Raw genomic sequence first — 26,726 nt, 5'->3', positions numbered from 1 at the left:
TGATCCTAGTAAACACTTTTGTGATTCCTCTATGGTCTCAGTCACAAGTTTCTAGTCTTACTGATTGCAAAATAATGTAGATGTTTTGATGACATACTCATCAAAAAAGGAGAAAAAAAGGAAACCACAGAGGGAGATTGGCAAGTTGCTGCCATATGAATGTGTATTGTATTTCTGTTTCCATCGCTGGCGTCAGACAGGTGTTTTACAGCGTTTTTTTTTTTAAAAAACATCTGTAACTCCCGTAACTCCTTAACCTCATGCTCAATTGAAAGAATTCCAAAACTTCCTGAAAGCACAGACTCGGCGATTTTCTCAAGTACTGCCCCGCAAAGACGAAGGTTGGTTGAGAGAAGAGAGAGTGAGGGGAGAAAGAGCTCAACAGAAAACAGAACTTTTTATCTGTTTTCTTTTGATCTTTTGGGGTTCTTTTTTGGGTTTTTTTTTTTCTTTTTCCTGTTTTCTGTGTTATTTGCTAAGTACTGAATGTGGGCCTTGCTTGGGATTACTGTAATGACCTTTATATCACTGAAAATAACAGTTTCTGCTTTCAGAAACCACTGAAATTTTGTGGTTGCACAAATGGTGTAAGAGTTATGGTAGTTTGACGTAAAAGTTTAACCTAAAACCTATGGGAGCACAGATGCTCCAGTCGGTTTTAATGGGTTAAATCCGGCACTTTCCTAACTAGTAAGTGATTTCACAGTGGCTGTCTTTTATATACAGTTAAAGTCTCTATTCTTAACATATTAATGCACTTTTTAGAGCATTGACACAACATTGAGACAGTATGTGACATCACTTTTTGAGAGCTGTATAAGAAAAAACAACATGAAAGAAGTGACACAGGAAAAAGTTACCCAGATGCATGTAGTTGTATGTAAAGGAATGCAAAAGGATGTAAACAGATTTTCAGTGGGGAATATATAGCACGATATCGGATAACACGTGTGTGCTGCATTGTGAGGTTGATATCAGTGAGTGAAATCGGACACTTCAGGACCAGTGGAGAGGTTACCGCTAACCCCCTGGGTTGACTTTTCTGCTCTTTACATAAAGTAAACATAATTTCTTGCAAAAATATGTTGATATTAAGCATAATTTGTGAATTTATTAAATTCTGATTGCAATAAAATTGTTGCAATGTTTCTCTTATGAAAATGTTTCTCTTATGAAAATACAAAGTCAGGTTTGATTTGTAGGCAGGTGTTTTAAACAATCTGTCCCACAGTTTAATAACAATGAAAAATCTGACATTTGCACTATTCTTGATATGAAAAGATATTAGTAAATGTAATCTAGTGTGGCTTATCACTCTCACAGAGGTCATTACAGTCCACATTACCTTCAAAACACACACACATACCTCACGCATACTCTTTCCCATGCCATCATCCTGCGGTCAGCAGCAGGTCGGCAGAGCGTGTGGGTCCCATTTGGAGACAGTGTGTCTCCGAACAGCCTTTTGTCTGTGTGGCATTTGAGTGACAGCAAAGAAGAGGTTCCCTATATTTAGGCCCCTGAAAACCAATCTCTGACACTGTGTGTGCCTGAATGAGTGTGTGTGTGTGTGTGTGTGTGTCCTTGTTTGTGTCATCAGTCTGTCAAAAGGCAGCCCTCTTCAAAGAGAGAGAGTGCCCTTTGTGCCGAGGTTAGGACTCTGGAGTCTGCATTGAGGGTACAGAGAACTTCTTTATGAGATGACAGATGAGTGGTGTGTGTGTGTGTGTGTGTGTGTGTGTGTGTGTGTGTGTGTGTGTGTGTGTGTGTGTGTGTGTGTGTGTGTGTCTGGAAGACAGGGGGAAAAGACTGCGTATACGTTTATATGTCTATTTGTGAGGACTGGTTCCAGTTTTAGACCTTGGGAGAGGAGTCATTTTTCAAAAGGGAGGGTATTTGGTTAGTCTAGACTCAAAGGGTGGTTAACAGGGGTAGGGGCTGGGGTTAAAACATTTAGTTAGGCTGGTTAAGGTAGTTTTAAGGGGCAAGGAAGGCATTGTATCAGCAAAGGTCCTCACAAAGATAGAATTACATGTGTGTGTGTGTGTGCGCGCGCGCGCGTGCGTGCGTGCGTGTGAAAAAAAAGGGCTTCCCTGAGGCAAAAAAACTAGGTGTGTGAAAGAGCCCTCTGATCTGCACTTTTGATGGAAGTTGAAACATACAGCGGACACACACACACACACACACACACACACACACACACACACACACACACACACACACACACACAGAGGGTCCTGTTACACAGACAAAGTTCAGCAGTTGAAGTTGGAGTATGTGTGTCTCTGAAACCTTCCTGGTGTTGCTGTGAACTTGTCAAAACGTGAACTTTTCCTGTATCGCCATCTTTCATGTAACTTCTGTTACCTCTGCTTGAATGACAGCACAAAATTAGAACTGTTGATAATCTCTACCAACAAAAATGGGAAATATATATCGTTTGACCACCAGTACTTGGTTCTCAACTGTGTGGAAACAAGACTTTAAATTAGAGGAAAAAGAACAAGTTAAAATATTATGAGAGATTATTAGTAATAGTCATCATATTCTAAGTCATACATTATAATACTGTATTTTATGTGGCAGACCTACGTTCAATAACAGGGGTCCATCAGGAATCAACTCCAACTACTATTTTTCTTCCCAATGTGATGTTTATGTAAAGTTTGGTCAGAAGGTTCCTTTGCGCGTGCGCCATTAGCATCCTGCCTGCTGTAACCTACAATTTCCTTCGGGATTAATAAAGTATTCTGATTCAGATTCTGTTTTATTTTACTGTTTTTATTTATTTTTACTTTAGGCCTACTTTGTTAGTTTTCTTGCATTTACAAAACTCTGATCTTCTTTTTCTCCCAAATACAGAAAACTAGGAATAATCTGACTTAGTGATCTGTGATCAGTAGAAGAAAGTTTAACAAGGGCAAAAAAGTTAATGGTTTTTAGAAATATTTATCAAAAGAGAAACTTTTTTCCTGGACATTCTGATTCGTGTACAGTTCGGTTGAAATTTGTAAACTGCAAAGCTAGTCAGAAGCATAACAGTTTTTTCTTATTGTAATTTTCTTTTAGGTTTTTATTCCATGTGTCTATGCTTTGCTCGTGACACTGCTCCACATTCTGTCAAAACAAGTTTCCTTGCCACATTCAGGCTTCTTGTCATCTTCCCTTAATTCCTCTGTCAGTTATCTAATCCAGTGTTTCTGTGTCTGTTCTCTTGCAGAATAAAATCCTGAACAGAACTGGCTGCTGCCCAGTTTGCACTGAAAGTGAGTAAGTCCTTCTCCACCCTCCACACAGTGATTTGTGGGATTCTCACTGCAGTGTCTTCTAATCTATATATCTAGGGAAGCCCTTTAATTTGAGCCCATCAAAGTCTTAAAATATCTCAAATATATTTATATATATATATTTTGTTTGTGGCTGCACAAGAATCAGAGTTATTGATACTGAATGTTTAGAAAGCTAATTATACGTCAGAACCTATGAATTGTTCTTTTTATGAGCAATAAAAAATAAAATCTCATCCTGGCCTCTGCAGTTCACTTGAGTATTCCCCGTGAACTTCAGTCCAGACTGTGGTTTACCCTTTGGGTCGTTTTACTTTAGCTTTTGGCTTCAAACTGCAGCAAAAAAATCCCCCAAAATGTTCTATTTCAGGACTACAAATACTCCATAAACCCCACTTGTGTATAATATAGAGTTTAGATTTAGCTGGTCAGGCAGATGTATTACCACAGTGAGTCACATTAGTGCCACATATTTCAGCATTTATCGTAAATAATTTTTCCGCTGTTAGCTGTCAGATTTCAACATGTATCCTTTTTTATAAAGTGCTTAACTTTGGGTTGCCTCTTGCTGTCCAGGGACCTACTGCTGTTCCAAAGTTCATGTTTTAGGTCACTGAGGTTAAAAAAGGCATTTGCTTTCTTTGACTTCTTTCTATTTTTTTGGTTAAACATATCAAGAGCTTTCTTTTTCTTTGTCCTACTTCAGAGCCAGGCGTGTGTACAGTCTTTGGCGACCCTCACTACAACACCTTTGACGGCAGGACCTTTAACTTTCAGGGAACTTGTCAGTATGTTCTGACTCGTGATTGTGGTAGCATTCCCTCTGGAGGGCCTGGGAATAACATCAACCTCAACAGCCCAGACTCGAGCTTCACGGTAAAATGGAAGGGTATCACTTCATAATATAGCCCACAACTGAGGGCATACTTCCTCTGTAATTAAATGGAATTTGAGTGTATATACAGGAAACAAATAAATAATTATATTGTAAGTAAATTTAGATATTGGGTTGGTAATTTTAAGTAGTGTGCAATTTCATGGTAATGCTGGAGGAAAACAAACCATATTTCCCCATCTTATATCATAAGCATGCTGTACTTTTCAGGCCGCAGGCCTTATTACAGAGCGTATTAATCTTTATTTTATATTTGTTATATTGATGTGCATGCTGGATGTCCTATTATTCAATTATTCATTTATCTTACCAACTTACAACAAAAAAAATAAATACAGTCAAAATGTTACAGTACAATGATGGAACTTGATGGTTTTCTTTCACCATCACTGGTCAAATATAATTTTCAAAAGGAGTGAAATACCTGAAAGTTAGGCCGGGTTAAGCTGTATTATAGTATGTTATTGATGGAATTTAGAATACACTAGGATTTGATAAAATGTGTACTCAGAATGGGATGAAAAAAATTGGGAAACTGCTCATCTCTGCTGACCTCTCTGCTGACTTTTTTCACACATTAGAAACCAAAAGCAGCTGAAATTTTATAAAGACATCAGGACCTCTGAGACCTCAATAGATCCTGAGTTGTCCTGTTTTATTGGCTTTTAATCTCATTACTTTGATTTCAGGTGTTGGTGAAGAATCACGCCCGGAGGACTCGCTCCTTCTCCTGGACTCAGTCTGTCGAGGTGAAGCTGGGTAGTTTGATCCTCAGCCTGCACCAGCACTTAACGGTACGGAAGAATGGTACTCGCATCGCCCTGCCCTACCATGGTCCTGGGGTGCATGTAGACCTGGATGGATACCTGCTCAAACTCACCACCATTGCAGGTCAGTATACGTCTTTCTGATCCAAGTTTTTAAATCAGCAAATATTGACCTCTATTTGTGGTCTCAGCTGAAGGTGAATTAATCATTGGAGAGTTCTTGATAAAATATGGCATGGCTCAGTGAGTGGAGCCTGGTTTTCCATGTATGATCGTCTATTTAACATTCTGTGTGGACCTTTCACCTGATTTGGTCTGACTGTACCTGTGTGTGGCCTTCTGTTAAGCATCAGCAGAAGCGCAGGAGTCTTCTGCCCTCTCATGCCACCCAAATAAAATATGCAGAAAGGTTATTATGAATTTTTTGTCCAAAATTAAAGCAGCTTTAAGAATAACAGCACAAACTTTGCAGATGAAAACCACATATCTGAAAAATTAGTTGATAATTTGAAATCATTCTTTTACAAGAGATGGTTACAAATAATAAAGATTTTGTTTCTAACCTCCACCTTTTTCTGCAGGTCTGGAGATCACATGGGATGGTGACAGTTTTGTGGAGGTTGTAGCTGCTCCTCATCTGCGTGGGCGCCTCTGCGGCCTTTGCGGCAACTACAATGGCCACAAGCGTGACGATACCATAGGCGGTGACGGGCAGTTCAAGTTTGACGTGGACGAGTTCGCAGAGTCATGGAGGGTCGAGGGAAATGAGGTTTGCACCAAACATCACCCGCCTCGCAGGCCGACTTCATTCCTGTGCCCCGGCAGCGTTAAAGTCAAGTTCAGGGCTCACCGGGAGTGCCAGAAGATAAAATCGTGGCTTTTTAGTAAGTGCCACAGTGTGGTGGACTTCGGGTCTTTTTACAGGTGAGGAGAAATCTCAAGTGACAACTTAATTGTTAAAGTGCCAAACACTGTAGCTTGTCACACGTATCCATTTCTCTGTCCTACCATAACCATACTTGTATGAGGCTTTCGGTAAAATCTTTTTTCATTACGGGAACTTAATCTTAAACAAAACCAAATTCTGCCCTCTTTAGGTCGTGTGTGACGGACATGTGTGAGTGTCCAGTCCATAAAAACTGTTACTGCGAGACCTTCATCGCCTACAGCAGAGCCTGTGAGAGGGAAGGTGTGCCCGTACTTTGGAAACCCGAAGCTGCTTGTATGGGTGAGTGACAACACTCATAAATCGCAGAGCATTCTGAGAGGTGCTCTTGACTATTAGAGCCAGTCTTAATGACACCAGATTTGGCTTTTTGTTTTTTGTTTAAAGAAAATTCTGCTCACTTCTGAGCAAACCTGACACTTACTGCAGCTGCCATTCCAGTTCATAGTACTCCCTTTTAGAGAAGTAGAAAAGGATTTACCTTATGTATGCTTAAATTCCCTCTTTTGCATGATATTATCGTTCAACCTTGATAAAATGAACAGTATGCATTGGGTTTGGTATGAGTGCATGAGAAACAGCTAATTCCAATGAGAAGCTGCTGAGAATCTGCTCACATTGACATAATCAAGTCCTAACTTTTTCCCCTCTTTCTACCTTTTCTTCCTCTCATCAGCCACCCAGTGTAAACACGATGCAGTGTACGACACCTGTGGTCCAGGCTGCACCAAAACCTGTGACAACTGGAATGAGATCGGACCGTGCCGTAAGCCGTGCGTGGCCGGCTGCCACTGCCCCGCCAACCTGGTGATGTTCCAGGGACGGTGCATCAAACCCACAGCATGCCCTGGACGGTGACCCCTATGAGCTGGGGGAAGGGGACTGAAGGGAGGGTCATCTGAACTAAAACTAAGGGTCCAAACTAGCAAAGCAGAGTTTGGGAAGACACTAAAGGGTCTCAAGTTGACAGATAAGATGCAACAAGGTACTCAGGGTCCATAACTTCACAAGGAAGTACGCTGTCGTGACTTAGATGCCAGCGATCCAAACAATGGTGACGGACTGAAGGGAAACTCAGATGATCATCTGATCACGGAGCGTTCGATTTCTGACTTCCTCTCGCCTCTTTGTCACACTGTTACTACACCAGTCGCCACCAATTACAGTTTTGGAGAATAAAAACTAAAATCTCAAGCGACAACTTAAGTGGCATTTGGAGATTTTACAACTCACGAATTACAGGAACTACGGCATGTTGCCATGGACCCTCAGGGAACAGTCTGGGGCCAGCGGACTCCTCTTAGAGCCAACATGGCGACTGAGTTTCTCTCGCAAACACATTAAAGTGACCAACAGAGCATCTGCATTTGGAATAGTGAGATTCAAAGTCAAAGAGAAACTCGGATTCATCATATCAAAACTGAACTTATCATCTCTATTCCATCATTTCATACTGTAAGCTAGCCAGATTTATATGAAAGACAGACAAGCTTTTATATAATTATTGTTCTAATTATTAATATTATTGCTATTATTTGTTGTTGATGTTAATTTATATATCAGTCAAATGAAATGTTGTAGCAAGAGCCAGAATCATGAATATAATTGTGTTATAAATGATTTAAAGGGAAACAAAAGCTATTTATATATTTGTTGTGTATTTTTTGTTACTGTTTGAAGAGAAATGCCCAAATGTGACTCAGCTGTTGCACCATCGCAGGGATTAAGTACTGTATTGTATTATGCTCAGTGTACAGGTTGTAGTGGTTAGTAAACTGAAGGTGTTCGTGAAAGCATATGTTTCACTTGACGATAATTATTTAAGACCAGCAATATAATCTTTTCTCGAAGTTCATTTTTGACTGTCGTCCTTCCTCTATGTAGTGCTGGAGAAAAATCGAGATTACGGCTGCTAGTTCAATTCCCAAAAGAAGCCAGTGTTTAAAAAAAAAATGAAGTAAAGCTGATTTCATGTTTATCTGTGGCTCCTTAGATTTATCTCCACTAAAGATAAAAGACACAAATCTTGAAAGAAAAAAAGATGTAAAACTATTTTAAATACATTTGCACAGCTTTAATACACTTCAAATTTATACAAACATATTTCACATGAACACATCTCTAAAATAAAACATAAGGACTAAAAGCACCAAATACATTAGAGTTCATTCAACAGCAAACTGAGTCTCCAGGGTTGTCCAGGTTTTAGGGGATTAGACGTGTGTCCACCTGTTTCAGTGGTTTCACTCGCTTTGACAATTCGCCACCCTCTTTCACTTCAAGCAATGTTCAAAAGCAGAAAAAAAAAATGACTGCAGTCTGGCCCAGGTGGAGAAACAAAACACTGACACATGGAAGATAGTGAATTTTCCCCCCTGTTCAAGAAGAAATACTTACATTTCACCTGCTACTGTAACTCTTTCTAGTACTGCACAGTATGACAGTCTTATAACTCACAATCATGTCTGCTTTGTTATGTGAGTTAAAAAGAAAAGACTAGCTTCAGTTTAGAACACTGCCCATAAAATGAACGTAGCTATGAGTCAATGTCAAACATCAAAATGTTGATGCTGCACATCCACTCGTAAAATCTCTCATTTCAGGAGTACAGGATAGCAGAAAACTAGAGCAAATTTACTCTCTTTTGGTAGCTGACACATCTTTTTGAATAAATGATGCACGTACTGGGATGCCAGTTACACGCGTTTTCTACTCCTTGTTGATGTTTTCAGTTTGCAAGCCTTGTACTGCTGAGGTTGTATATGGGATAGTGCTATGCTGGGAATTACATGAGGTCAGCTGTTTCAAAGTTTGTTCAACATTAAAAGGTGCAAAATGTGAGTGTGGTGGCTGGAGTCGATGGTGCATGGTCCATCCACTCCCACACAGTCCTGAGAAGAGGCTTAACAGCATCTGTATGCGTGTACATGGGATTCAGAAAATCCCTGTAATTGTTCCTTATATTAAATGTGGTTTTTAAGTAAATGAAAGTTCAGTTTTAAGCCGTCTGTACAGAGTGATGCGTACGTAAGGGGCAGCTGGATTATTTGAATACACTTGTTTCTTCCTCTGCAAATGAATGCAGTCACACAAAAAGGTTTTGAAAAAGTAGCATGTCAAAGCCTCGGTCCTGAACCACAGTACATTACTGTGGTTGCAAGCATTAAACAGAAGAAAATAGGCTTAAAAAATAGAAAATAGACCTAAAAAGACGCTTTGGGTCACATAAAGCGGGTCTCTGCAGACAGCTGTATTGATTAAAATAGACCCTTACAATCTCAAATTTAACACTAATTATAATAAAGTACATCTAATGTTAATCTTAGAGTAGAGTAACTATTTAATTATTTTGATGGAAATTTCCTTTAAATATGACCCAAAACTTGTTACCAGTTTCAAAAATGACAATCATCTGGCGTTTCATCCTAAAATTTTGCATTCGTCAAAATTTCTTTAACAACAAATACTGTGACCTTTAAGTCTAATCATTCTGTAATAAAACTCCTCGGTTTTCTCTACACTGTGGCTTGTTATACTGCATTCATAATCACAAACAGGATCTTCACAGTCTCTAGCAGAAATTGGAAGAAAATCACTGATACAAATCACAATTACACATAAACTACAGAAAAAAATGAAAAGTACAATTACACACTGGTGTCGTTAAGTGATTTTCACACATTTAGGACACAGTAAGAGATCTGTTTGTGTTCTAACTACTGGAAACACTATGTTTAGTTTATACAATGGGTGGCACCTGTTCAGAGGGTGCAGGAAGCATGATAGAAAATTAATATTACCAGCTCTATGCACACACAACCACAGTGCAACAGGGATCTGACCAGTTAAAGTCTGCTTAACTTGTGGTTTGACCGACTGAGAGATTTTCATTGTCACATACAACCACTGCAGGCGATGCCTGGAAACATTTCAGAGCTGCAGTAAATGCATGGAAAAGGCGTTACACTGTGAACATTCCTGTACATCTTGCACATGACGAGGGGCATTTCAACTCTTTGGCATTTTCAGAAAATGACACATTCACTTATTTTTTCCAAGCTAGCATGCTTTAAGGCGTGGAATGGTACAATGGTATAGGTTTTATATGAAAATACTGGAGCAAAAAATAATGTTCTCTGTTTGCAAATGATACATAGCTGATACAACAAACTTGAAAGTGATGATTAACACATTGCATGCTTCTGGGGCAAATTAGTTTCCCCCTTTAATTTGGTTCTTTGATTTTATTTAAGTATTTTAATCTTGACAGAAATTTTGTAGAAGCCAACCCCGATGCACCTGTCTCCTTTCAAATATGATTAACTTGTCAGTTATGGCCTCACAGACCGACTGGAGGATTAAAGTCTGCATTTTCCTCTGACCATCAGAAAAAAAAGCAAACACGTGCGTTTGTAACTACTGTTTCATATAAATAAGCTTAGAAAAATAAAAGCTTGTGTGTCTGGCACCACAGAGTAGACAGTGGAAGTAAAACGCAGCTGGTGAGGAAAGTTGAGCAGCTAATTAGTTAGACATTTTTGGGGGGGGTGGCAGTTGAATTCAAAAGAGAGCTACAACACTAGACTTACATTCTATAGCTTACTTACATGTTATTCATACCAGCAATCTGAGTTTCTGCTCGTTGTTGACTCTTTTCTGCCCCCTTGTGGACATAAAACAAACTAATTGGAGCTTTAAAACAACATGCAGCATGTTGCCCTGTTAATTTTCCATGAGCGTAGATAAGCAAACCACAATCTCAACCTGCTAAAAGGTGACATCTAGTGAGTGTAGTGTTGCTACTTAAAAAAAAACATGACCAGCAAACAGCAAACTAAAGTTAGCATCAGCAACTGATACCGATTCTGCATCATGTTCCACAATGACCTCAAAAACTTAGTGGATGACAAAATACCTGCGGCATTTGTTTTCTTTGCTTTGTTGCTATTTGCAGATCATCTGTGCAATTCTGCTATTTTTGTATTCTTAGCAAAATGAAAACAAAAAACAAATGTTACAGCGATGATCGCACAGCTACAGAAAATCTTGCTTGCCAAACCATACACAAAACTGAAAAAAAAAAGTATTAATGATACAAGTAAATAAAACTAGCTGCTCTAAGTACAGAAAATATGTATGTGCACTCTAATATATAATCTTCCAAACCTCTGAAGAATTTTTCTCTTTGTCTCCAGTTTTGCTATACAAAACAAGATATACATCTAATAAAAAATACACTCTTAAGTTCCAGGCTGGCCAGCTTTCAGGATATACTAAAGCAAATTAAAAAAAATATATGTAGTCAAACCAACCTACACAGCTGGGGTCAGCTATCACAGCAAAGAAACAAGTCAACCAGGCAGAAAGGAGGAGGAGTGTGGACAGAGAGACTGACCAGCAGAGCTCAGTCGTCATCGCTGTCACTGCCTGACTCGCTGAGCTGAAGGTCATTTCCTGTGGTGAGCAGAAGATAAATGACCATAATACCAAAAATGCAGTGTGGTAGCACAGAGTCACTGGCAGTGAATGAGCAAGATTAGCAGCAGCACAGAAAACGAATGCACGCATGTATAAATTCCATCTCTTGACCTGACCAAGTCTAAGTATAACCCAAAGGTACTCACGGAGTGTGTTCATGAGCTGGTTGTTCCCCTGCTGCCGGTCAGGTCCTCCGTTGGCCATGGGGTGGCGGCTGGGTGACGTCTGGCTGAGGGGTCGGGGGGTCTCGAGCTCTCCGTCGCTGCTGGTGCTGTCATCGCCGCTCCCTGAGGCGCTGCCCGAGTCGGAGGAGCTGCTGCTGCCGCTGCTGCTCATCTGCTCTATCACCTCCACCTCTGCTCGCAGCTCTGTTAAGAACAGCAGAGAATCGCTACAGTTAACACAAAGACATTCAGCATTTACTGAAAGATTGTTTATAACAAACTGTAATGTCCTTACATTTATTTAGAACTATGTGATACTTAAGTGTGTCACGTAGCATATGTTTAATATAGAATATGTTATTTGTGATGTTAATCATAAACTATAGTTATGTCAGGAAAACCATCTCTTCTATTATGAGCTATGGCCGTGTATCACCTTCCTTACCTCTCTTGATGTCATCGAGCTGAGGCTCTGGGGAGGGGTTGTCCTTAGATGGGGAAGGAGAGGTTTTGATCCCAGCCCCGGGTTTAGTGGGGGCCCTAAACTGAGAGGTGGGCTGGCTGGACCGAAGCGACTGCTGCTCAATCCGGGCCTGGATCTTACTGCTGCCTTCTGCCCTGTAAAACACACACACAACAGATGTGATTTCACCTGGATTTATTTAAGAGTAACATAGAAGCCAGCCTGAACTTCCCACTTCAATAACCTTAATTTTGTAATCACTGATATCTCACCTAGTTTTCTTGACCTGGATGCTGCTGCTCAGTTTCTCCAGTACAAACTCCCCAGTGTCGTGGTTAATGATGAGCACACAGTCCTTCTGGTATGGCCGCTTGTTTCCTTTGAATACTGTCATGGGAGGGGTAGAGCCCTGAAAGAAAAAAAAGAAAATGTAAGAACTAAATATGGACAGTCTTGGCTAATTTTGCCAGACCCTATTACATTAAAACAGTGGAAGAAGGTATCATTATACAGTGCTTATTCCTGGTGTGACTGACTCGCTGACTTCAGTTTGAATTGCTTTGATTGTACAAAGTCTGTTTTTACCCTCGATACTGGATTTCTAAATGTGCAAACATAAATACAAATGTAGTATCTAAGGTAAAAACAGACTTTGTACAATCAAACAAGCTTGAAAAAAAAAAATCAGTATTTGGTATGACCACTGTTATTCCTCAACACAGCCGGAACTCTCTTAAGTAAGCTTTCTTGTAATTTCTTCAAGTGGCCTCCAGGAATAGTTCTCCATGCTTCCTGAAGGACATTCAAAGCTCTTTTTGGATGTTGGCTGCCTTTTGTTTTGTAATAAATAATCTCACACTGCTTCAATAACGTTGAGGTCCAGGTCATTCCACAACTTGTTCTTAAGGACACGACTTTCAGATTTTGTTCATCTGATGGAGATTGTAGTTTTTTGGGGTTTTATTAGGCCTACCACTTATTCTTTTATCTTCTAAATGTTCACTTTTCAACCAATTTGTCTAAGGACTCCCTGCAAACCATGCTGAGATATGCCAAGTATACACCTAATAGCTATTTGGGAATCACCTGGTTGGTGCAAATGTTATGGTATTTTATGCCAGGCAATCTGTTATAAATTGACTGGCATAAAATACTAGCAATGCTAGAAACAAATTGCCTCTGGAAATGGTCAGATACAAGGACTGGACTGAAAGGAGCAAAAAATTCAGCCAGTGTTTAAAAAAAAACAAAAAACAAGCAAAAGAACAATCAAAAAGACCTTGACGAAGCCTGGAAAAGTATTGCTCAAACCAACTTAAAAAAAAAACTACAAGAAAGTCTCATAGCTTGGAAGCAAAAGGAAATGAAAAGGCATTTATAAACTTTTGCACAGTACAGAATGTGAACAGATATTCATCTAACATGCAAGTGCCACACTTCCTGGAAGTACCAATTCAGTCAGTATTTAAGGGCGATGAATTTGATGCTAGAAGAATGGAAATTGTTTTATTATTTGCTTAATTTACAGAAAGAAGTGCACATCATGCAGTCTTACTGGAATATGAGGTAGTGTTATGGTAACTTCATCTCCTTTCCCAACTTGAAGCTCTCCCTCACAGCTTGTGTCAATCGATGCTGGTTTGAAGTCATCTGAAAAGGAGATGCAACAGATAATTTAACCAGGTGCTTTAGGAGACATTGTATGTAGGTAATTCCAAATACATGGACATTTTATTAAGTCTCTTAAACAAATATTGAAAAATTATGAGCCGACGAACCCAGATTTAAAACCTGAGAATGGGGAGTAAAACGATAAAATTCAGTGTATAATGCTGCCACACCATTTGCAACAAATACTTACTTATATTGTTTTCTCCATATAATTACCCATACACAGACTGTGTAAAACACAGCCTCTCCGTCCATGTGAGAAAGAGAGTCTGACACAACAGTAATCTAACAGTGCGCTTTGTATGGTGCCAAAGTTTTATTTAACACATCGCGCAGTCTGTCACACTTACATCTGATGGTGTGAAAGGAAGACTTTGGCCTCTTCTCAAAGCTTTCTCCGAGCTTCAAAACATGCTCCTCTTTGTCCAGCAGCGGATTCGTGCTCCCGTTCATGGCTCCGTTGGTTTAATGGTTATTAAAACTCGCATTTAGGTCAAATCCCACGAAGACCCGAGAGCAATCTGGCAAGTTGAGCAGGATCAAAATAAGATACCAACTACAACACAAAGTTAGCTTGCTGTGGCTAACAGTTAGCAAAACATCACGTGGCCACGCCTTTTCCGCTTTTGGTCCGGCTCTCAAATATCGCCGAAAGTGGGCTGTGTTAGCAACGTCACCTGTTTTCATTAAAGCAAAAGATTTTTCAAAAAAAACAAACAACGCATTTCACTACATAATAACCTATGAAAATATTTTCAGTGCTTTAATTTAGTCAGTAACGAGTAATTATAGAAAACGCGCCACTCGATGAGAAACGGAATTAAGTAGTAAAGACCACACGACATCATTTAGTTAACGGACAACATGGATGCATTAAATGTGGAAAAAGTACGGCTACCCTCAAATTTGTTTTAAAATAAAACTCTAAATCAGTTAATTGGGGTTAGCATGTTTGAAAAGTCTATTTTTCATAAGCGAGTATAAACAGAACGTGGAGACACTTTGTGGCAGTTTATCATGGCATTGTCAGAAAGTGGGGTTTTGAGTGGTGATATTAACTGTACACATCCTGGAAAAGAAGAGGAGCCGAAAGACCAAGCGAACACCCCCACTGCCAGGATTTTAACTCTGGGGGAGCAGGAAAGACTGAACGGTGAGCGGGCTCTGGTGTCTGACTTCAAACAGATGAAGCTGGAGAAAGAAGCGCAGAAAAACTGGGACTTGTTTTACAAAAGAAACACAACAAATTTCTTCAAGGATAGACACTGGACCACCAGGGAATTTGAAGAGCTCAAGGCATGCCGAGAGGTGAGGAAATATTTACAACAGACCACACCAGAGGAGGTTCATTTACAGGATATTAAACATAACATCTGTATGTTTTGAAATATTTGAGTTGTATGACTGCCATGCATGTGGTATTGTGTGAAATAGATAAAAAATGTACTGATTTTAATGTATACAATGGACACCCTAAAGGAAAATTGAGGCTTCACAGGCCATGACTTGACATTATCAGCTGTGTAGTTTCTGATTTTACTTAATTACCACCTAATAAAGTAAATGCTTTTCTCTAGAGCTGATATTTAGAGGTCAGTTAAAAGCTTGCAACTTTCAACAGTAATTTAGCATAAAGGATATTGTAAAAGTTTTTAAGTGAGTTTTTGGAGTTTCACTATTAAAAATCATTAAGCTGAGTTGAGAGACATGAGTAGACTAATACCTTGTGTTTGTGGCTATTTTTTTTTCTTTTTTTTGCCTGTCCCGTTTGGCTCTTTTGCCATCAGAATTGTTGTCTAAAGGCAAAGAAAGATGCCCAACGGATTTACTTTACCAAATTGACCATCCCAGCCTTGCCGTAATGGTCCATTTGATTCACCTTTTATTGTTTATTTTATTTTCACTTACTGAATACGGGACAGACTTGACTGGGGGAAAGAAGGGGAGAAAGAAAGAGGGAAAGAGAAACAGCTGAGAAGAGGGACGGGGGAGAAGGGCAAAAGACAAAAACCAACAGAACGGGCAGAAAAAAAAATGCATATATCAATCACCTGGATCACCTGCTGAGAAAGAAAAAAGAAAGCAAGCAGAAGAGAACAAGAGTAATAGAATAAACAACATCACAATGATATATGGGAATATGACAGTAAATACTAAATATTAAACATTATTGTGCAGCACATAAGATCAACAGAACACAGTGTGCTTTGAGGTAGGAGCCAAAAAGGGTGTAGTTTGTGGGTGTGATCACCCGTGTGTACACCTGTGAGCATGGACACGCTTGTTTTTTTGTTTTTTTTTTAAAGGTTCCTTCATGTAATGATCTGCTAGAGGGTGTGGGGGGGCCACAGCCCCGTCCTCCAGGGCATGAAGCAGGTATGGAGGAGATCAAAACTCCAGACATCCCGAGGCCCCCAGAACACAAGAGATCAAGGAAGACCAACAGAGGGGCAGCCGCGCCACTGTCCCAGAAAGAGCTGAGGAGAGTCCCAGATGAGGGCTCACTCAGCAGCCGCGGAGCAGAAGCCAGGGGGAGTTGCAGTGACGCGCCCGTGAGCTCCGCTGGCAGCCAGCCGTGCCTGAGTGACCGAGCCCCAGGCCGAGAGGCCGGGGGCACCCCACCTCCGAAGTGGCCTGAGCGAGCCCCAGGCTCCAGGCCCCGATAAGCGGCCGCCAAGGAGTGAGCCGGTGTGTACCTGGACGCCCATCCCCGGACACAAAGAACCACCAACGCACCGATGTCTGAGGGAGTCCGCCACTGGCAGGGGAAGTGGTGGTAGGGGGAGATAGGCCTCCAAACCTTGGAGGGCCTGAGATGTCCCCAGAGAGGTGGCGCCTGACACCCAACCTGACATATAGACACAGACATACAGGCACACACAGATACAAACATCCGTTCCCACCCTCATGCTCTCATATGCACTTACTCCACACTCAACCAACGTGGAGACAGACATAAAGAGACGCTGTACACACGATCACACTCCCCAAGCGTACTCTACAAACCGGGTCTAGGTACCCTTGCCCCTGGAGGGGGGAACTGCACCCAGACCCAGGTGGTGTTACCCTTTTCCCTGCGGTGGGGAGAGGCAGACCGCCCCGACTCCGCAGCAGCAGGGAGGCCCCACACTCCAGACCGCAGTCGGACGGCCAACTCCTCCTCCTAGCCCCCCCGCTCCAGCAGGCCGCAGAGAATGGGGGTGAGAGAAGACTCCAAACCTCCCTCCACCCACTCATTGTAGTGTTGATGCATGTGTGTTCTAAGGTGCATTTAAAACCCAGGAGGGCATGGAGCTACCTGCCAGAGAGCAGCAGGTAAGCGCATAGTCCCTCCTGCTAGCCCTCAATGTCTACGTGTATTTAAAATTGAGAGGTGGGCGACGACGCCAGGGGTGAGGTGTACACCCTGATGGTACTTTGGATTCCGTGTATCGTGCCCACCCCCAAGATCCTATATGTATGTGTAACGAGAGTGTGAGTAATGTGAATGTCTAAGTTGTGGGATAAAATTGAGGCAGAGGCAGCCAGAAGGGGACAGGGGGGGGGGGTAGCCTCCTCTGCACCCTGGTGACATACCCCTACTCCAAGGTCCTGCATGTGTGGGTGGTTGTGGTGGAGCGGGAAGAGGGAGGCAGCTGGAGATGGGGAGGGAAGGAAGGGAGGGGCAAGTGACCCCTCCCTGGGGCCAGCTCCCCCGCTGACCCCAGTAGGCACCCCCATACTCCGCGACCCGCCAGGGAAAGGGGGCCCAGGCCCATCCAGACCGGGCCCAGTGCAGCAGCGCCTCCCGGCCCCACATAGCCCGGGACATTCCACCCAACCCCACCACAGAGAAAACTGCACCCACCCCACCATCCACTCATCTTCCAGACTACATAAGACAATAAACACCCAAGGAAGCATGGAGAACTATTCCTGGAGGCCACTTGAAGAAATTACAAGAAAGCTTACTTAAGAGAGTTCCGGCTGTGTTGAGGAATAACAGTGGTCATACCAAATACTGATTTTTTTCAAGCTTGTTTGATTGTACAAAGTCTGTTTTTACCTTAGATACTACATTTGTTTGTGGCTATTTTTAATTTATCTTTGTCCCATCTGGCTTGCAGTTTGAGTCCCAGAAGTTGGTGCTGCTGGAGGCAGGCTGTGGTGTTGGAAACTGCATCTTCCCTCTGCTCGAGGATGACCTCAACATCTTTGTTTATGCCTGTGACTTCTCACCACGAGCTGTTGAATTTGTCAGAGTAAGCTCTATTAGTGAAGCTGTAATACTACTTTACATTCAATGGATTCAGACATTTTAACCTGAGAATCTTGGAATCAACAAAAAGAAAAAACCCCACTGAATTTTGTAAAAAAAAAACATTCTTTCCTTTGTTTTCTTTGTGTTAACAGCAAAACCCTCTGTACTGCCCCGACCGCTGTTGTGCCTTCCAGTGTGATTTAACTAAAGATGACCTGATGGAAAATGTGCCAGAAAGCAGTGTGGATGTCATCACACTCATCTTCGTCCTGTCAGCTGTCCATCCTGACAAAATGAAGCTGGTTTTGGAGAACATTAGCAGGGTGAGAGCAGAGATGGCGTGTGGATAGATTTAGTATAAGTCTGTACTCCCAACAGCTTGTATAGTTTAAATGAAATGATAGGTGGGAGAGTTCTCTCCTACTGGAACTACACAAGCACTTGCTTTCTGTACTCATAATGTGGATAAAACGAAATGTTTGATTGAAAGAAGCCTTTAATCTGATGATGTATTTGGTGGTTAATTTCTAGATATGCTTTTAATGTGCCACATTAGTCAGATTGAAATAGTTTAATGTGATTTGCATGTGATCTTAAGGTTTTGAAGCCTGGGGGATTTATCCTCTTCAGGGACTACGGACTTTATGACCATGCCATGCTCCGATTTAAACCCGGAAATAAGCTGGGAGAGAACTTCTATGTACGGCAAGATGGAACTAGGTCCTACTTTTTCTCTAAAGGTCAGTAGTTTATTCTAAGGAAGTTATTTTTTGTTGATACTAACTTAGCTTATCTGTATAATTAGATAGATATATATTACCGGTTTAGAAATGTGTGAATTGAGGCTTCAGACCTTTTATTTCAGAATATCAGCACATTCATATGCAAGAACATTGACCTCTCCTTCCTTGGTCACTCATTGTTGAGATAACCTTTTCAAGTAGAGAAGGCTCAATTTATGCATTTCATCTTTTTATGACGCATCAGAAAATCTCTAAACCTTTTTCTTTCTTTTTTATAACTGCCCTCAGAGTTCCTGGCTGAGCTGTTTGAGAAGACGGGCTTCAAGTGCGTTTCTAATGACTATGTTCTTAGAGAGACTGTCAACAAGAAGGAGGGACTTTGTGTACCCAGAGTGTTCCTGCAGAGCAAATTTATGAAACCAGAGAGCTGAACTTTGCGTTTGTCGTCTCACAGATCTACAGAGGTTTTGCAAAACATAGCACTGAAATGTTAGATAAAAACTGGACAGTAAAAGGTGAGGGAAATGTGTGCCAAAACTTTACCAGAATGGAAATTGGGCCATCAAGGTAACTTAGCAGTATGTACTCCTGCTATCTGCTGACCAAACCACCTGAGGAAGGCTCCCAGAAAAGCTCTGCTCCCAACATCTAAAGGGATTTGATTGGATTTTTTTCAGGGGAAAGAAAAGGCATTAAACATGGTTGTTTAAACGTTCACAGTTTGTGATACCGTTCTGAGAAACACTTTAAATATAAACCAGTAATATGATTGCTAATAGAATTATGACTTTCTTGCCCTTCATTCCCCTAATATTGAGTTCAAGTCATCATTTAAAAATTTATTTTTTTTAAATAAATGTATTTTATTATTTTCCCACATATACTGTGAGAGGACATGGTAATCTGTGTTTTATAATTTCCCACTTTTTGATGTGAAATTTTAAAAAATTGTTGAGGATGAAAAAGCAAGGCCTCTCATTCTGTTTGAGGTTCACATTTTATGGGCCATGAATCCCTGTGGTGGATGTATGGATATTTCCACGTTTAAGAATAAACATGCTAAATTTGCGCCTTTTTTTCTAAACTATCTTAACTATCTCTCCTTCAGACGATTCAATGAAAACGTCTTCCCTGGCAGATGTCACTGAATGTTCATTGTATAGAAACAGAGAAGAAACCTTTAAGGCTGCTAGGATGCCAAAATCTAAGACATCCACATTGCCCAAAGCATAAATACAAAATAGATAATTCAATTATCTATGAGTTATAAATTATTATTCTGTAATGTTTTTCAACTTGTAGATTAAGACATTTCAGTCTATATGAAAAACTAGATGAGCAAGTGTGTGAACAACCTTCGAATCTAAATATTTATTGTGAAGACGTTTTATTTCCTTTGATTTCTGAGTAGCAATCAATTCAAAGACTAACAGTAACACGGGCTACTAAAAATGCATAAATTAAAAATCTATTTAATGGAGAAAACACAATAACAAAAAATTAATGACAGGAAAATTATTTTATTTTATTTTTTCTTCCTTGTACCCATTTCGAGGACTCCATATTAAACAATTTAGTTGATAAAAAATTTACATTGATCACACTGGAAAAGGTCTTTTGAAGCATAAACACCTGTAAGCAGTATGAGCACAAAGCTATCAAAGTTCTCAACTGTGACACACAAAGGCCTAAAAGAGAACTGCCCTTACTACAGTACCATAAGCTGCTCCCAAGATCAACATGTTTGCCGTTGTTTCGATTTAACAACAAATATAAGAGCTTTTATACGTGAATGCAGTTTAGTTAAGTTTTGCATTCATGCATGTTTGCCTTCATCGTACTGTACATTCTGCTAAAAAAGACCACTGTGGTGAATCGGTTTAGGGCCTGTCAAGCTACTTGCAACATGCACTAAATGTGGCTTCCTGTTCAGCAGCTGTGTCGCCCACTGACTTTCCCAGTTTAGAACACATTAAAGATTTGTTGTGCCTCTCAAAACAGAAATGTAATTTGGTGTTTGACACAGTGCGATTTATTGGCATCACAGTGTTTCATGTCACAGATATGAAATTACCATTTTCAGATTTTATATGTTACCCAGTGGTGAAAGTAAAAGATTTTGGGCGGCTTTAGAAATCACAGTGAGTATCAAAATTGCATAAATCCCTCTAAAATTTAATGTAGTCAAATAAAATAATCCAAAATGACAATTATTTGAGTGAATGGGATGTGGGTAAAGATTAAAATAATAAATATTTATATTAAAACATAATTCAATCTTGGGCTATATTGTTTAAACATTTCACGTATGTTTTTAAACATGAACAAATATTCATTTTCATGACAGTAATTTCATAATTTGCTAACTAGTAAAGCTGGACTAGTACTAGATTACAATCATGAAGATTGTTTCATTAATTAACACAATGTAATATTCTGATTCTGAAAACGTTTTCTGTGGTTCTGGAAGAAAAGTTGTGGTTACCAAAAATGTAACGAAATTAAAATTAGTCTCATTCCTGAGAAATTGCCATTTGCTTCAGTTCTACGTAACAAATTTTTTCATGAATTAAGACACCCTTAAAAATGTTGAAAATTGTGATTAGTGAGATCCGGTGATATGTTAAGCGAGGTGCCCTATTTAATCTGACCATGCACGCTGCTTTAAGACTGACTTCAAAGCAGTACAATGCAGTTGATACAGTTTCCTGTCCCGTGGTTTGGCTTCTTCGAGCTTTCTACTAGTAAAGCGAGAAATGAAAGTGCCAAGACAGTTAAAGATGCTCGTACCAGTTCATTCTAGGTTATGGTTTTTTTTTTACAATCATTAAATAAAATATGATGAATGATTTTGATCAGTAAAATAAATACAACTAACTAATTCTGTTGGAGAAATTAATGTTTTATTAGTATTTCTGCTATATTTTGTGGGGATTATTTGTATTGTTGAGTTTTATTTTTTTATTACATTTTCTTTCTTTATGATTTATTAATCATCATATATCCCAATTCAGGTTAATTATTTCTGCCGTGGCTACGTGCTCTCTAGTGTGTGGTTTTAAAAAATAAATAAATAGGTGAGTATAAATTTGGATGATGACATTGTGGTCTGAGAGATAGAGGCAAGTTCCAACCTTGATATTTTTTTTTAACCTGGTGATGGTTGCTGTGGCTTTTCACACCTTTTTTGCAACCAGCTACTGCACCGACACAGTCAAACCAGCACGTACTTAAAGGTCTGTTTGTTCCACTGAATCTCTCCACATTGCAGCAGCCTGGGTTTCTTTCCTTCTCTGCTTTCACTTTCAACATGTGTGCACAGCATGGCTTCCAGGTGCAATTTTAACGCTTGATTGTTATTAATTTGTTCGTCCAAACTGCGTTTTGTTTAATTTCAGTTTCCACACCAAATTATTCTGGCAATGATGACAGAATCTGATATCCAGAAAGAACTGCATTTACTTAGGTCAGTTTAGCAACATATTTCTTTATTCTTTCTCAATGTATTTTTAATGTTCCCTTAGATTAGTCCAAAATTCACAGCACTAGTAAAATACAACCTAATATATACAAAGTAAAATTGATTTGTATTATAATATTAGCCTCCCCTATTCTAAATGACACAGAAATAAAAAGTAGCTGCTTTGGGACTACTACTACTGTATATTAAAGAGATTACAGACAGAGGAGTCGTAGTGATACGATAAATCTTTAATATGCAACTGAAGCAGTTATACTCTATGATGAAACATTAAATTTGTAAAAAAAAAAAAAAATCATTTGTTGCTGTGATATAAGAAAAATGGTGAAAAATATGTTTGATCCATTTACTTCATTCAGCCAAATCAGAGCAAAGAGGTGTTCTCGAAATGCTTTTTGAACAATATTCATCAAAGTATCCATCCCAACAAAACAGCTGCCTCAGTCACTGATCTGTAAAAGAACAGACAGAACAGCAGAATGAGACATCAAATCCATATGTGGTAGAAACTGAGTTTATCTCCCCGCCTTCCCACAAAGTTAAAAAATTACAAATATTTCAACTCCTCAAATACAAAGCCGTACTGAGGAGTAGATTGTTATAATCAAAGTTCAAAAATAATAATGACATATTTAGTGACTCTGATCATGAAAATACCTTTGACAGCAACAGTGATAAAATGGCCCATGGCTGTCTCTCCACTTGCTGTACACATAGCCTTGCACTGAAAGGTACCAGCATCCTTTGGTGTCACGTTGAGGATCTCTGTCACAACCAGTCTGCGTCTTTTCCCTTCAGAGATTGTCTCACTCACTGTTGTGAAGTACTTTTTGGGGTTAATTAGCTCAACACTTCCACCGGTGACATCATGCCACACAACATGCACCACACCACACGATTCGAAGTCGTAATGTGCCTCACAAGTTAGTGTGACTGATGAGCCTATAGACGGAGTGAATGTCTTCTGTAGGTAGCGGACTTCTAAATTATCTAGAACATAAAAAAAACCCAGTGTTAATATCTCGCTTCATGAAAATAAATTGAATTCCCAAATCATTTTTGAGTCACTTAAAGTCAGTGCTACTGGTGTGTGTTAAAATATCATCTGCCCAATGGGAGCTGTTCAAAGAGATGGTAAACTGGGTGTGATGGGTCTTTTATGATGTTTGTTGTTTTCCAGAGACAGCAGGATGTTCTGATATTGTTCGGAGCAGGTATGTGTGTTGTTTTCTCTACAGTTATATTAACTCTATGAAGGGCCTTTTTGTGAGCCCCAGAGCTACTGCTTCTCATTATCAGGACATTATAGGTCAGGACACTCCCAAAAACGACACCACCCATGTTGTGGCAGGTTGAATTTCCTGATAGCTGCCTGGAAGTTTACTCACTGCTGTGCTTTGTCGATCAAACAGTGCATGTTTTTTTTTCTACTGCTATCTGCAGTTTTAAGGATTACTAATGAAAATATTATTGCTTATGTTTTTACAGCAAGAGTAAAAACTAGATGTCTAGGTTTTCTTCATAACAAAATAACAGATCAGTAATTGTCAGATAAATTGTGGTTATATTTCATTCTTCCTTGAATTGCTTACTTTTTCTAACAGAAATAAATCAAGAAAAGTGAAACTGTATCTTTGAAATACCTGATATCTAGACATTTTTTTTTTCTGCTACCGCTAAAAAGACTTATGAGGTCATGCAACTTTCACTGAGAAAATAGGGACTCAAAGCACACTTCCTCTTCTAATAAACCACTCCTCTTACTGGAATGTTGTGTAAGCTGACTACCACACCCTTTTCCCTATCGGAGTTATATTCAAATGTATTATCAAGTGAAATGGCGATGGAGCTAGACCAAGAAAAGCTCTGCTGTTCCATATGTTTGGATTTACTTAAGGAGCCAGTGACCATTCCCTGTGGGCACAGCTACTGCATGAATTGTATTGAAAGCCGCTGGACTGAAGAGGAACATAATAAAAGCTACAGCTGCCCTCACTGCAAACAGACCTTTGCACCAAAGCCAGACTTGGTGAAAAGTGCCATGTTTGCTGATTTGGTTGAAGCCCTGAAGAAAACAAGACTTCAGTTTGCTCCAGCTGATCACTGCTATGCCAAGCCTGGAGATGTAGCCTGTGATTTCTGCACTGACAAAAAGCTGAAAGCCCTCAAGTCATGTTTGGTGTGCCGGATCTCCTACTGTGAGCTCCACCTTCAGCCTCACTACGAATCCTCTGCCTTTGAAAAGCACAAATTGGTTGAACCGCTAAAAAATCTACAGGAGAAATTTTGCTCTCATCATGATGAGGTGATGAAGATCTTTTGTCGCACTGACCAGCAGGCCATCTGCTTTTTGTGCTCTGTTGATGAACACAAAAATCACGACACAGTCTCAGCTAAAGCAGAAAGAAACCATAAGCAGATGAAGCTTGGGGTGAGTCGGGAAAAAATCCAGATGAGAATTCAGAACAGAGAAAAAGATCTGAAAGTTCTTCAGGAGGAGATTGAGGCCATCAATTTCTCTGCAGATAAAATAGTGAACGACAGCAAAAAGATCTTCACAGAACTAGTTTGTCTTGTTGAGAAAATGAGCTCTGCTTTAAATGAACAAATCAGATTCCGGCAGAAAGCTGAAGTTAATCGAGTTACAGAGTTAAAGGAGAAACTGGAGCAGGAAAATGCTGAGTTGTGGGTGAAGGATGCGGAACTAGAGCTGCTCTCAAATACTGATGACCACATCCAGTTTCTACTTAATTACCCTTCACTGTCACATTTAAGTGAGTCCACAGACTTGCCCAGCTCAGATGTCCATCCTCCCCTGTACTTTGAGCATGTGACAGAGGCTTTATCAGAGATCAGAGGTAAGCTGGAAAATGTTCTAAATGAGGAATGGCCAAAAATCTCACTAAAAGTGACTGAAGTGGATGTTTTACTGCCAATCCCAGAGCCAGAGACAAGAGAAGAATTCCTACAATATTCTCGTAAAATCACGTTGGATCCCCAGACTGTCAACCCGTGGATATCATTATCTGAAGGCAACACAAAAGCAACAGTGATGAGAGAAAAGCAAATATATGACTGTCACCCAGACAGATTCACTCACTGGCTTCAAGGCCTCAGCAAAGAGAGTCTGACTGGGCGTTGTTACTGGGAGGTTGAGAGAAGCGGTGGGGGAATTTTAGTAGCTGTTGCATACAAGGACATTAGCAGAACTGGGGATGAGAGTGGATTTGGAAACAACGACAAGTCTTGGGCATTAGGATGTTTTGACTTTAATTACTATTTCAGACATAACAATATGAAAACTTTACTCTCAGGCTCTCAGATGCCCAAAATTGGGGTGTTCCTGGATCACAGGGCCGGTACGCTGTCATTCTACGGCATTTCTGAAGAAATGATTCTCCTTCACAAAGTCCAAACCAAATTCAGTCAGCCGCTATACGCCGGAGTCTCGGTTTACTGGGCTGGAGACACTGCTAAGTTGTGTAAACTAAAGTCAACTTGGTCAAAAGAGGTTGATGGATAAGATACTGCTTTTAATTACGTGAAAAAAGGAGATTTGACCTGTGCATTGCATTCTGTAACCCCTTAATGCCTATTATATCATATTGACACTGAGTTTTTTGGGGGGTGTTACTCCTCACTTTGTTCTGGTCACTTTTTAAATCCAATGTAAAAACAAAAGGTTAGTATAAATGTATCGATGATGTCAAATACTGAAGGTCAATATTATGTTGTAAGCAGTGATACACTCAGGCTTTATGTTTATGAGTGATGCTTCTTTGGTATTAAGTCAGTGAAAAGATTAGAATAAATATTTCACATACTGTAACATTTTCTATTATTCCCAAAACCTTTAAGCCTCACTTTCAAATACGGTTAATGGTCAGACTACAAGCTGTTATTAACACACATTTGATTGTAACAAGGTTATACTGCCACGGATATGTCTACATACATATTCTTATATTTAGATGATTTTCTTGGCTTAATGTAGGAGTATAATTAGAAATGACGTATGTATGGTTTTATTGAGATAGATTTTCTGGCGATGACACCATCCGTTATCAAGAAAATAAAATTTAGAGAAAAAAAATTAAAAATTGTTTACTAACCTGTCTCCTGAGCAAACAACAGCGGAAAAGTCATGAACAGCACCACTGCAAAGCCAGTAAACCATGACATTGTAGATAAGATACAACAGCAGGAATCACCAAAGATGAACACGAGGACCACAGCACAAATGGCAGACTAGGTTATAGGTTTCACATAAGATGCATGAACACCACTGGCTGCAATGTGTGAGTGTGTTTGCAGATGCGTGGGTGGAGGATATGCAACTCTGTGCTCAGCTATGTGTGACTATCTGCATTCCTTCTGACCACCACAAACCTACTGCCTCTCTTTGCACTCTGTTGAAAAAACACTTTTTTGTTGCCTTGAATGCAGCTTTCACTTTTACTGAGCACTACAGTTAAAATTCAGACTGTCTTGCCCCTGTCTGTGTTGTCAGGGGCAACTCCCTGCACCATCTTAATTGTGACTAATTGTTTTGTTTTTATTTTTTCACTGGGGATTGCACTGCAAAGACTGA

At 40.0% G+C, this 26,726-nt stretch overlaps 4 protein-coding genes across 4 annotated transcripts in view; 2 read left to right on the top strand and 2 right to left on the bottom strand.

Annotated features, from left to right (window-relative positions):
• Nucleotides 1–7,243, top strand: part of bmper (BMP binding endothelial regulator) — a 31,957-nt gene extending 24,714 nt beyond the window's left edge. The window contains exons 11-16 of the mRNA XM_085365848.1: nt 3,221–3,266; nt 3,994–4,163; nt 4,872–5,073; nt 5,531–5,873; nt 6,047–6,177; nt 6,572–7,243. Of these exons, the coding sequence (XP_085221974.1) occupies nt 3,221–3,266; nt 3,994–4,163; nt 4,872–5,073; nt 5,531–5,873; nt 6,047–6,177; nt 6,572–6,753 (1,074 nt within the window). The 3' untranslated portion in view covers nt 6,754–7,243. The remainder of the gene's footprint in view (nt 1–3,220; nt 3,267–3,993; nt 4,164–4,871; nt 5,074–5,530; nt 5,874–6,046; nt 6,178–6,571) is intronic.
• A 724-nt stretch (nt 7,244–7,967) lies between these two features.
• On the bottom strand, nt 7,968–14,270 carry eaf1 (ELL associated factor 1). Its single transcript, XM_085365847.1, has 6 exons — nt 14,022–14,270; nt 13,556–13,650; nt 12,273–12,409; nt 11,983–12,155; nt 11,520–11,741; nt 7,968–11,349 (listed from the first exon to the last, which is right to left on the bottom strand). Exons 1-6 carry the CDS (start codon nt 14,122–14,124, stop codon nt 11,300–11,302), a joined length of 780 nt encoding a protein of 259 aa, XP_085221973.1. The 5' UTR covers nt 14,125–14,270; the 3' UTR covers nt 7,968–11,299.
• Nucleotides 14,271–14,541: 271 nt separating this feature from the next.
• Nucleotides 14,542–19,466, top strand: mettl6 (methyltransferase 6, methylcytidine). The gene is made up of 5 exons (XM_085365846.1): nt 14,542–14,979; nt 17,778–17,912; nt 18,064–18,234; nt 18,510–18,651; nt 18,943–19,466. The coding sequence occupies exons 1-5, from the start codon at nt 14,689–14,691 to the stop codon at nt 19,083–19,085; spliced, it is 882 nt and encodes a 293-aa protein (XP_085221972.1). The 5' UTR covers nt 14,542–14,688; the 3' UTR covers nt 19,086–19,466.
• A 3,085-nt stretch (nt 19,467–22,551) lies between these two features.
• On the bottom strand, nt 22,552–26,317 carry LOC146623267 (uncharacterized). Its single transcript, XM_085366069.1, has 3 exons — nt 26,248–26,317; nt 22,793–23,125; nt 22,552–22,587 (listed from the first exon to the last, which is right to left on the bottom strand). The coding sequence occupies exons 1-3, from the start codon at nt 26,315–26,317 to the stop codon at nt 22,580–22,582; spliced, it is 411 nt and encodes a 136-aa protein (XP_085222195.1). The 3' UTR covers nt 22,552–22,579.
• Between the last annotated feature and the right edge of the window lie 409 nt (nt 26,318–26,726).

This window comes from Diplotaxodon limnothrissa, linkage group LG11, assembly GCF_057381915.1.
Source record: "Diplotaxodon limnothrissa isolate DT_005_m linkage group LG11, D_limnothrissa_male_GT1.1, whole genome shotgun sequence".
Taxonomy (NCBI): domain Eukaryota; kingdom Metazoa; phylum Chordata; class Actinopteri; order Cichliformes; family Cichlidae; genus Diplotaxodon; species Diplotaxodon limnothrissa.
This window is presented reverse-complemented; position numbering and strand designations above follow the sequence as displayed.

Excerpts from the sequence above, each read along its gene's own strand:
- eaf1 (XM_085365847.1), bottom strand. The coding sequence starts at position 14,124 with ATGAACGGGAGCACGAATCCGCTGCTGGACAAAGAGGAGCATGTTTTG. Across the intron at positions 12,156-12,272 it reads ATCCAGGTCAAGAAAACTAG|GGCAGAAGGCAGCAGTAAGA; the intron begins GTGAGATATCAG and ends TGTGTTTTACAG. Across the intron at positions 11,350-11,519 it reads CCAGCTCATGAACACACTCC|GAAATGACCTTCAGCTCAGC; the intron begins GTGAGTACCTTT and ends TGCTCACCACAG.
- mettl6 (XM_085365846.1), top strand. The coding sequence starts at position 14,689 with ATGGCATTGTCAGAAAGTGGGGTTTTGAGTGGTGATATTAACTGTACA. Across the intron at positions 14,980-17,777 it reads AGCTCAAGGCATGCCGAGAG|TTTGAGTCCCAGAAGTTGGT; the intron begins GTGAGGAAATAT and ends TCTGGCTTGCAG. Across the intron at positions 18,652-18,942 it reads GTCCTACTTTTTCTCTAAAG|AGTTCCTGGCTGAGCTGTTT; the intron begins GTCAGTAGTTTA and ends AACTGCCCTCAG.
- LOC146623267 (XM_085366069.1), bottom strand. The coding sequence starts at position 26,317 with ATGTCATGGTTTACTGGCTTTGCAGTGGTGCTGTTCATGACTTTTCCG. Across the intron at positions 23,126-26,247 it reads GTTGTTTGCTCAGGAGACAG|ATAATTTAGAAGTCCGCTAC; the intron begins GTTAGTAAACAA and ends TTTATGTTCTAG.